Source organism: Ctenocephalides felis, unplaced genomic scaffold (assembly GCF_003426905.1).
Source record: "Ctenocephalides felis isolate EL2017-DRISC unplaced genomic scaffold, ASM342690v1 CF-g0.4_SCAFFOLD_00845, whole genome shotgun sequence".
NCBI lineage: Eukaryota > Metazoa > Arthropoda > Insecta > Siphonaptera > Pulicidae > Ctenocephalides > Ctenocephalides felis.
This window is the reverse complement of record NW_020536999.1, coordinates 76,498,447-76,510,835: the sequence shown is the minus strand read 5'-3', so window position 1 is coordinate 76,510,835 and position 12,389 is coordinate 76,498,447. Positions and strand designations below refer to the sequence as shown.

General features: G+C 28.9%; 1 protein-coding gene across 1 annotated transcript; it reads right to left on the bottom strand.

Annotated features, from left to right (window-relative positions):
- Nucleotides 1–10,116: 10,116 nt before the first annotated feature.
- LOC113389645 (platelet-activating factor acetylhydrolase IB subunit beta homolog) lies at nucleotides 10,117–10,614 on the bottom strand. The gene has a single exon (XM_026626667.1). The coding sequence runs from the start codon at nucleotides 10,612–10,614 to the stop codon at nucleotides 10,117–10,119; it is 498 nt and encodes a 165-aa protein (XP_026482452.1).
- Between the last annotated feature and the right edge of the window lie 1,775 nt (nucleotides 10,615–12,389).

Genomic DNA, 12,389 nt, shown 5'->3' with positions numbered 1-12,389 from the left:
GTTGGGTATAGATAAAAGAACTAATTATGAGAGAAAAATGTTTAATAATGTTTTTCAAAAAAGCAAATACTTTTCAAGTTACTGGCAACTGAAAATTTGTTTCTTTTTTCATCATTTTTTGCTAATATCTTCAAAAATATACATTTTAACAAAAATCATGTAATGAACAAAATTATATCAATTGAAATCTTAATAAATCGCTATTTTATAGTGTTTTAGGAACATTATTAGGCTAGATATGAAAATGGGTTTTTATAGTGCTCAAAATAAGCTTTAAAATGAGTACTTCTGCGTGTAAAATGAGTAAACTATAATGCAAATAAAAGACGCATATAATGTTTTTTCATTTAAATCAAATAGTTTTTCAGTGCCATTTCCACCAAATTTAAAAATAATCATATTCCATTTGGTTTATGAAGAACTTTGGAATTAACTTGGTTTAAGAGATCTTGATGGATTCTAGAAAATACCACAACTTTAGTACAAACGATTTTCAAAAAAACTCATGATTTCATGAAAAAAAAACATCCAATTTCTCATTATAATATCTCTGAAAGAATACGTATAAAAGTATATATATATGAAAATTCGAGGTATTTTTCTGACTAATTATTGTTGTTTATTATTTTTCCATTACACAAATATTGATAGAGGTATTAATTAAGGAGTGCGCGGCTGTCCAACCAGAGGTCTTTCGAGCCCTTTAACCCTTCGCCGTTTCACAATAAGAGAAGTTACGGTAAAATTTATGATAAAGTTGTAGCTCATTTAATCACCTTTAAAATAGTGTATTACAAGTTCTGATAAAATCGGAATTAAAAGAGTAATAATCCAATTAATGCGGTGGATGGTGACGGAGTGCAAATTGATTTCACTTCTGAACTTAAGATAAAGGATTAGTCTATTTCCAAAATATCAAGTAAATTGGAGCACAGTAAATAAATTCACAGAGTCATAACTTTGTTGTTCGTAAGTTGAATAGAGCACATGTGAACAGAATTTGACAAATTAATCCACTTCAAATATAAACTTAAGCAATAATGTATATTGATTTATTGGAGAAAAAAATGTAATTTAGATATTAAAATTACTAAAAGCCAGTTAAAATATGGTACAAAATTATAAAAATTATAGGCAGCATTATTGAAGCAATTATTTTGGGTAGAAAAATAAAAGGTGATATTGCACCTTTGCTGCGAATGCTATATATTAATTCTTTCTGAATTTGTTGTACTTTTTAAAAGATTTCAATTTTCAACACGTGTATCTTATGCTATGACCATAAATCACAAAGGCAAACGATCATTTTTAGTGTGATAAATTTGGAAAATCAATGTTTTAGTCGTGAATAAACAAAAAATCATTCATTTATACATCCACATCTACAGGTATGACTAAAAATACTATATAACCCTTAAATGCAATAAAATAAATTGAGCTATTGGAAATAAATTAGTTCTATAAATCGCAGTGTATAATTTTTAATATACAATTTTATTGGACATATTTTAATATTTGTTGAAGGAATAATTTAAGTGTGGGAATTGAGAACAATCATTTTATTTGAAACAGTTCTACATTCAACATCACTCATATATTGGTGTAAATAGTAATTAAAAAAACAGTAATTATTATTTTTAACTAAGCAGTAAATATTAGTATAAAATATTGAAAAATTGTAGGGGTGGGTACAGAACAACGTCTGTCGGGTCAGCTAGTATATATATATATATATATATATATATATATATATATGAGTAAGTTCTTCAAGGGCATACATCAAATAAAAGGCAAAGATTTACACTGGTTTCTTGAGTCAATAAAATTTATAATTTCCAACACATATTTTGAATTCAACGACCGTTTCTATTACCAAATTTTTGGCACACCTATGGGTTCTTCTATATCTCCAGCACTCGCTGAGTTATCTTTACAATATTTAGAGACCAAAGTGTTTAATTCTTGCAAATTAGATCTTCAATTCTATTACAGATACGTAGATGACATTTTTACTTGTGTGCCAGTTAAAAACTTTGAACTTTTACTCCACAATTTCAACTCTTTCAATGAACATCTCTCATTCACTTTCGAAAAACAACAGAACAATTCCATCAGCTTTCTTGACGTCAAAATTATAAAAACCTTAGATAACCGTATCATCACAAATTGGTACCAAAAACCTACTTGGTCGGGCAGGTATTTAAATTTTCATTCCTATCACCCATCTAGCATGAAAATAGGTACTATAATTAATTTAGTTGACCACGCCATACTTCTCTCGGACAAACAATTTTGGTCTGCTAATTTATCGTTAATCCACACAACACTTATTAATAACTCTTATCCTCCTAATCTCATAAACTCTGTCACGTACAATAGACTCAAATTTCTCAATAATAACAATAATACCTCTTCTTCTTCCACCAAAATCTCCAAAGACAATAACTTTATTGGTAATGTTTGTCTCCCGTTTTTAAAGAACTCTTTCCCATTTGGAAAAAACTGTTCCACAAGGCCGACTTAAGATTAATTTGTAACATAGACTTAACCCTTAGCTCCCTTTTTTCCAACCTCAAATCACCCACTAGTTTAGAACGCACATCAAATATTGTTTATAAATTAAAATGCAATGATTGTGATTCCATTTACATAGGTGAAACTGGACAAAATTTAATAAAACGACTAAAACAACATGATAATAACTCTAAAAACCCACGACAAAACCAAACTATGATAACAGAACATATAAAAAATTTTAAACATTCTTTTGACTTTTATAACGCTAGTATACTTTATCACGAACGGAACATTATTCAGAGAAGATTTGCTGAATCTTGTCTGATCAGCACCTCGAAATTTTGTATTAATAAACGCCATGATGCCTCCTTACTCTGTGAAAATTATCAGGTGATACTTAATAATATTTCCAAATTTGTTTCCTCTTAACCTACGTAATTCCGAACCTGTAAACCTACCCTTACGCGGTCCGATCCCGAACTTTGTTTCTTAGCCTCTCACCCATACTTAGAAACACTGATTGTAAAAAACCCGCCAACTATTCCCTCAAACGGTCTCTTCAAATAATTTTTAAACACATGTTACTACAGCCTCGGGCTCTGTCACATAAACTACGTTCTCTGTGCAAAATATATTATATATTTCACAAATATTTTGCTATACTCTGTTCAACAAATTAATTTAAAAAAAAACAAGTTAATGTATATATGATAGTGCAAAATTGTGTTCCTTGCGCTAGCTACTGATGTAAGACCATTTTTATGTAAGTTACCTTCATTGTCTATATATGTGTATGTGTCTGTATTGCATATGTATGTATATGTATATATATATGTATATATATATATGTGTATGTATGTATATGTGTATATGTGTATGTGTATGTATGTATATATGTGTATATATACATATGTACATGTCCGTATATATATGTTTATATATACGTATTGTTCGTATGTATATATGCATATGTATACGTGTTTTTACATGCATATCATATATACATGTTTGTTTTGTGTGTATATTTATGTATATATATATTACGCTTCTGTATGTTTGTATATATTTCTTTTTACTTTTCATTTCTCTTGTTTATCTATCTGTTAAGTATAATTGTTATTGTTATAATTATATTACTTATATCTACAGTTCTTTTTCCAATTTCTGTCATTTTTTCCTAGATTATATTAATTTTTCAATATTCATTCTGTAGATCCACTGATGATGACATAAAATACTATGTCGAAACGTTTGGAAAAATTAAAGATTAACTTCTAAATCTTTGCCTTTTATTTGATGTATGCCCTTGAAGAACTTACTCATATTTCTCAACATCAAAATTAACTACTTTAACATATATATATATATATATATATATATATATATATATTTGTAAAATTTTTTGCAGCCAACCGTCGAATTAAAAAAAGATGAAATAACAAAATTATTTTTTCCATTATACGTTTCGACACTTGATGTGTGTCATCATTCAGTAATCTAAAAAAATATTTAACATAAATACACAAGTGATGATAAATATAAATATATAAAAGGAGGAAATTATACATACCAAACCAGGAAAAACAGGAAACATAAATCATGATGTAAAAATTGATTTAACACTAAATTTGTGTAAAATAATAAAATACTATTAATTAACAAACGAGAAATTGGAGGAGCACATATTGCCCTCCTATATTTAATGTTAATGGTAGCCTAGCGTTGTGTGCACTGTTCAAGGTTAAAAGTACATAGCAGTGTAGGCAACGCACGTGTATGAGAGTGGGAGAAAGTAGCAAGAACGAAAGAGGAAAGAAAAACAGAGAAGAAATATAACGAATGAAAGATTCTAAAACTGTATTGAATTACTTTTCATGAAATTAATAATTACTTTGTAACTATCATGTAAGAGATGAGAGGAATTACGTTTGTTTACACAAGACGTATTAAGGGATATAAGTAAAGACTCAACTATCTTTCTAAGGTCACCGTTTTTTTTTCAATGTAAAGGATTGAGGGATTTGACATGTTAAAAGTGTGGTTCAGGTCTATCATATGTTCAGAAAGCATCGTTTTGAATTGATTTGGGTTTCTGGAATTATAAGTATGTTGATTAACACTCTTGTATATATATTGGGAAGTTTCACCAATGTAACAACTATTGCAATCATTGCAGTCCAACCTGTAAACAGAATCAGTAACCCCATCAGCGGGAGTTTTTGATTTAAGAGGAGAAAAAAGGCAACGGAAAGTGTTATCAAAACTGAAAACCAAAAGAAAACCTTCAGCGGCAAATAACTTTTTTAAAAAATAAGAAAAACTGCTTTAAAAAGGTAAACAAATAACACCTTTATATTTATCTAAAGAAGAAGAATTAGATTTTGAAAAAGAATTGTTAAGATAGGAAGAACTGTTTAAATTGTTTTGTAAAAACTCTAATCTATTTTTAATGACGTTATTTACTAAATATGAAGGATACATGTGAGCTGTTCTATAAATCTATTCATCATGGCATCAAGAATAATTTTGCAGCAAAATGTTTATTTAATTGATATATTGGATATATATATATATATATATATATATATATATATATTTGAAAATCTCTGGAGTTCATTCTGGAAAAGCACTTCGCAGTTTTTAATGTTTTCTATAGTTTTTGGTGGGAACAACTGTTCACAAATGTTTTTATATTCCTCCTTATTGACACTATTATGGCGTAATGCCTTCATAGCACTTATCAAGACATCATTATATATTTTGCTTTCCTTTACGAAGTAGTCAAAAGAATCTATTGAAAAATTGATAAGAATAAATCATAATTAAGACACAATAACTATGAATCACCTACTTTATATCCGTGTCAATTTATCCATCAAGGCCTCTACAGACAAAGGTCCCTCTGCTTAAGTGTCTTGATCAACAGTGCTTTGTTTTATTTTAAGATTGAATTCAATTCTGTGTCGGGTGCAAGAACATTAGTCAAATAAATATGATACACAGAATTTTATAAAAGTAACTACTCACAATAATCTTCTTCTTCCTAAAACTCATCTTCAAACACCCTTTTGGTCCTCTTGCGGTGATCCCTTCCTTACGGCTCATCTCTTTGCGAGGCTTTACTATCCGCTGCCACTCTTCTGGCTTTTTCATACGATGCTAAGAATTCAAAGCAAATAAATATCACATAAACAGATAGTGTATAAACACTACAAACTATGTCCTAAAAAGTAACTTACGAAAATATATATTCACAGATAAAAGTTTCAACGCGACCCATGTCTTCTTCGGTGCAAAGTGGCCCAACACAAAAGCAGAAAAGTGCCTTGTGCTCTATGGAGGCCACCGCTTGTTTTATTTTTCATGTAGGTTATATTTTACCCACATGTTCCGCATTATTTCTTCAGTGATCGAAGTGTAATTGTTTGTTTTTAATCCGAGAATATATAAAATGAGTAAACGTAAAAATTTCGCTGATTTATCTAAGAGAAGAGTACAACAAATTTTAATTCAAAAAGTTGATAATTTTCAAAAGTTTGTGAATGGAAACGCGATTCAGGACAATACTGATACTTTTTCATAAACTAGTGGTACAAGCGGTACTATTGTAGACGTAGCCAGTGTAAGTTCAGTTTTTCAATTCAATATCGGCAATAATTCAATGCAAATATATCTTGAAAAACTTTTGTTGCAATTGTTTTTTTGAAAATGAATTAATTAGGGTATTATGGAATAAAATAAAATAAGAAAATGTACGAAAAACATAACCTGCAAAATGGTAACTATCTAGTAAATTATATTTAATTTAAATAATATTGTATCTTGTGTTTTTCTTTGGTAGAGTTTTGCATGGCAATCCATCACATAAAAGCATAACTCGTGTTCCAGAAAATGGAGAAAATGGTTTTTGATTGGCATTTTTTTATTAATTTATAAATATACTTACATGTGCCACTATCTGAGCTTACACTTTCGGATAATCTCGGATATTAAATAGTTTAGTTGTATGTGCTACTATTTGAACATACATAGTTTTATTTGTTTACGAGTTACTTGTTGAACAAAAATTAATCTTATGGATCTGCGCATCATTTCAAGCACAAAAAACTATTCAAATTAAGTATTGTATTGCTGATGTCAAGTGTCGGTAGTTTTCTTAAATTATGTTTTTTTATATTAAATATGTGTCGTCTTTGAATATGTAAAATTTGTTCAAATGCATAGGATTTGGATATAAATTGTAATTGCTAAATGCTAACAAAATAAATTGAGAAATATTAAATAACAGGAGAAAAATAAGATTATGGTGATAGTAGTGTTATTAATGAAATAATATGGTAATAATGAAAAATTATTACGTTGATGAAACAAAATTGAATATTGAACTAAAGTAAAAACTCTGTTATTAATTATATTACATCAATTATAAAAAGAATTTATAGATATAATTATCTTAATTTAGCAACAATAGATCGCGAAAGAGGGTTAATACTAATAACGATTGATAATATCATGATAACAAATTGCTATTCTATAGCCTCCAGATGAAGAATAAATATGTATTAATGGAAGTGAAACAATTTAAATGTTTAGCCATATTATTTCAATGCGACAGAAAGTCTTAATTTGATATAAAACAAATGATGCATAGTTTTGCTTCTACATGAAATAATATGAGTCTAAAACATGTCATGAAAGGAGTCAAACTTGGCCTAGACTAGGAGTTTGTGAATAATACATTTTCTGTACAATTTTCAACAATATATGTATATAATAATTATGATTCAAATATCAAATTAGATGGGATCAGAACATTAATGACTTGGGATTTTTAAAATTTTGGTACTATTCGTTTAGAAGACAGATTCAGATGCGATAATGCCCAAAGAAAATGGATTTTTAATGACTATTGTGGTTGTACCAATTCTAATAATTTGATCGATACGCCAGACCGACGAGTGACTTGAAACATCTGTGTAAGAAATTTTGCGAAACTTTTTACAATCTAGTCAAAGATATTCAAATTTATTTTACTGATTGTAAAAATAGTTTTCGACCAAATAGAAAGAGAATGGGCACTAAAGATTATAGATTTTCACATACATTAACACGACGTGTTAAAAAAGTGGTAGTCTCAGTTTAGTCGTCGGAATTTTAACACATCCAATGGATTTTGAGGTATTTTATATCGGTGACAATCACAATCAAAGACAAACGAAAATATTTTAATACTTGCAGAAATAACTTAGTCGTGAATATTGATTTGCTAACTTATGATGACAAAATCTTGGAACCTTCATCTGACTTACCTGATCTTTAAGACAATTTATTTCCAATCTTCGACAAATTATTTATTTGTTTAGCATATATCACTAAATTTGTGAAGTCATATGATGGAAATGGAGACATGAGATGCAGCATGGATATTATAAAAATAAAAAGTGAGGCTTAATAAAATCGATCTTGTACTCATTCCACGATATTTAAAACCGATATTAACTATTTGTATTGACATTTGCAAATATTAAGAAAATTTTGGAGGATAATTAATTACCATTTACTCATGCAATAAAATACATTTAACTACTTTTTATTATTCAACAGGCAACACATCATGAAACGCGTAGAATGTAATAGTATTGTCTTTGTTTTTGACAAATATTTCTAATTGGAAAACAACAGACACTCGAACACATATCAACAATACATACAAATTAATATATCAATGTGGTAATTTGAATGTAAAATTATATAAATCAATTCAATAATATAATTACAATCATTATATATAATAGTATAAGAACACATATTATGTCTTTGGTAGATATAGGTAAAACAAAGTATTTTGTCTCACAATTATACATTTACATATTTCTATTTACCACTATATTTTATATACACACATATATTGCGCGGCATAAGATTTATTTTTGAGCGTACAAAGATGCTGCACATTTTGTAGTAGGCGAAGTTCCTATTTTTATATTATTATATGCATTAGAAACAAAAATGCTTTATCGATATTTTCTGGTTCTTAATACATTCCATTTTTAATATTAGATTTATTTTCTTTTTATATTGTTGTTTGTGCCATGCAAACTCTAGTGGAATATTTTATTTTTATTATCTGAACGATTTATAAATATCATTTTACCAGCAAGTGCACTACTTTTATTTCAATTTCATCTTTCACATGCTATTATTTCATAATTTTTTTAAGTTACATATATCAAGTTATGTTTATCGAACAAAAAAGTATTAGGGTTTCAATAAAAAGAACTTTTCCGCGAAACTGCTGATCGATATATATTTTAAATTCACAGCTAGTTATATTTATGTTAAACTCTATTTGAAGAGAGCGTACCGATTCAATATAAGTTTCCTCTAAGCAGGTTTTAAATCTTCAAATAGAGTTTAACAATTGCAAACAGGGACAAAACGAGACTGTAAAAAACTTTGCTTTTAGACAACAAATGAATGTTTTGTATTGTGTGATTTGCATAGCGCTACCTTCCAGTTTAACGTGTAAAATAAATTTTAATAGTGCTTTATGCTCAGTTGGATCTATACTTTCTAAAACATAAGTATAAGTATGCAGAAATTCGTTTAATTCTTTCTTATTCGGTTCATCAAAAGTTTTAATAATATCCATGGCCATTTGTAAAGATAAAACTGTTGTGGGAGCCATGTTCCACATGTTTTGATTATTTAAATCAAAATGTAATGAAGGTAAAGATGAAAACTTAGGATTTGTACGGGATTGGGGAGTGACGTTTACTTCACTATTAAAAACTGCGCTAACCAAATCTAAATTACTATTGTCACCTGAATTAAATGAAACGCGGTTCTCAAATATCGACTCTGTTGATCTGCTAATAACACGTTCCTGTGGCAGAACAAAGTCGGTTGTAGCACGTATTCTCCACATCAATCAATCAACACTAAATTATAACAAATGAGTTAGTTACAAGCATTAAAATGTGCAAACTAAAAAAAATTCTCTATTTTCTTCTAAAACTTTGAAATCTTGTTCTAAAAACTGTAAATTTATCGCAAAAATGTTACATATATATAAGACAGACAAAAATAAAATTTATGCTTGATTATAAATCATTTTATTTCATATTAATATCGTTATATTACATGTTCAAACATTGGTTGAATGAGAATAAAATTATTCTAACATCCGTAACAGCAGCAACCACGAGAAGGCTTCTGAACTTGAATATAAAGTAATACAAAATATAAAATATAATTTAAAATAGGTATAACTATTTACATCTAACATCCAAAGGCTATAAGTAACGCTTTGAGACAGAGCTTGATTTAATCCCACAAATAATGACTGAGCGTTCAAGCGAGGTATAAAGGGAATAAACTTTGTAAAATATAAGTCTTTCCTATCATTTGTCAGTCAATATTTTTGTGTTTAAATCAAGTACTGGTTGAAAGCATTGATTATATCGGCTGTCAGATGCAAATAATCATACATCATTTCTCTTGCTATGACACCTTCTTCATCATTCATAACATTTTTATGTATCTGCACTACATGAATATTTTTTCTATTGAAATTTAATTTGTTGAATTAACAGTGTATTAATTAGTTAATAGAGTATTGATTTCCCGCAGGAAATCGCGCTGGCCATTTGGTTTTTTTCCTCTCGGGAGCACGGTCGGTACAATTATGTGGGCATTCGGAAGTAATTCTTCAATGAGGCATACACAATTAATTTTCATAACCATTATTTCTTCATAAATATCATAGGGTTTGTTGTGTTCTGTGTTGTTGGTTCCTATCAATATAACCAGTATTTTAGATTTCTGATTCGAAAATTCGTCGGTTTTTATACGATATAAAACATTTTCCACTTTATCGCCGGTTTCCAATGCCGAAATTGGCAGCATGAACTTGTTGAAACTTGATCCAATTGGGATGCCTCCTGACATTCCTGCAATAAGGGAGGATCCAGTGAGAATAACATCGTGATCAATTTTCACCAATTTTAAATTATTTAAATGTTTTTGACGCCACGCTTCACTTGTTTTAGCAGTAGGGATGATGCATTTATTGTTATTTTCAAACTTTCCAGACATAGTGAATAACAGTAATAATACATTAACAATTTTTGTGATACAAACAAACTCGTAAATTCTGATAATTCAATCTTTTGTGGAAAAATATCTTTATCTGAAATCTGATACAAACAAGCCCAAATATCTAAATTATTATAGTTACTTACAGAAACAACGGGATGTCTGCACAAAATTCTAAATTATTATAGTAGGTTACGGAAACTCGCGGACTCGCGTGAACTCTCAAAAACAAAATAAAGCTTTGCTTCTTCTATTCGCGCGTCATTTTGATTTTTATTTTGTTTGTGCCACCTTCTGACAATGTTGCCAACTCAATCATAGAGCAAAACTGTAGATGTGCCTATGCCATATGCTTACTAATAGGACTGCCTAGCAACTAGACTCTAGTACACTATGGACCGTATTAACAAAACATAACTTTCACTATGTTCATCGCATGGATTCTTTTTGAGAGCAATTCTAATCACTTTTTTTAACTTTTCAATGAAATAATTAATGAATATTTGCACTATATCAATGGAAAATTGAAATATTTCAACATAATCTCAAAACTGATTGTTAGCATTTCCAAAAATATATTTAGTAAAAACTTAATAACTAAAATTTCTAAAGATTGGAACATTTTAGATACATAAATAATATAAATTCTTGAAATTTAAGAAGAGCACATAACTAAAAGTTATCAAACATAATGCAAAAGATGAAATAGAATCACCACAAGTCAAATATAGAAATCATATAGCAATGATCATTAGCTAATCTTAAATGTAATGCTGATGTAACAATTTGAAGTTTAGAATTACATATATAAAAAACATACATACAAAATATTGCGAACTAAAATCTAAACGGGCGATCCCATTGATGTGCCAAAAATTTGGTAATAAAAGGATCCGTTAAATTCAAAACCGGTGTTAGAGACAATGAATTTGATGACTTTTCTAAACCAATATAGGGATAATGTGGTGTGAAGACTGATTTCACTCCAGCTGATAATGGCATGTAGTACTAAGTGTAGTGGAAGATTTGTAAATAAGGATCTAACATTTAGGCTAATTAGTTTATAATTATAAGGGATGGAAATGTTATTGAGATGTTTGACAAGCTCGAACGAATTTTTTATATAATATGAGGTCTGTTTTGTGATTGTTGTTAGGACTTTGACGTTTCCTTTGTCTGCTCTGGTCACAATAATGTCGGGGTGATTTGTTAAAACTAATTTACAACTTTTGAGATCTCTAAGAATATTGTTCTAATTCGGAAGAATTGATATACGATATATTTTTGTTGCAAAAAAAGAGTTTTAGTATGTGATTTTAATTTAGGGTCTTTAACTTGTTGTAAACCACCATATATATCTACACCTGAAAGTAAGATCAAAACTCATCTTTATGCTGTTATGTTTTTTATTGCTATATAGCATGGCAAACATAATCATATGCAAATTAAATTAAAATTAGTGAACTGATAAACAAAGTCAAATTGAATTATATTTCTACATTGTCCGCAATAGTAATATTGTTCCTATATAGCTGCTTCGAAAATCTTAAAAAATCTAGCAAAGACGCTTCGAAAACTTCATTATTTATTTCAGCATATGCCGTTCGGGCTGCAACTAAAAGAAAGAAGTTATGAGTCACAGTTAATACATACATTTTAATTTACTGCAAGAATACCTTTTATAATTTTAATTAAAAGTAAAGAGGAAAGTTATCCCTTCGGTCACACCATGTGCATTATGCAGCCAACTTCTTTGTAAACAAGTTTTTATACAA

What these genes read in the sequence shown, in the direction of transcription:
- LOC113389645 (XM_026626667.1), bottom strand. Translation starts at nt 10,614, where the DNA reads ATGTCTGGAAAGTTTGAAAATAACAATAAATGCATCATCCCTACTGCT.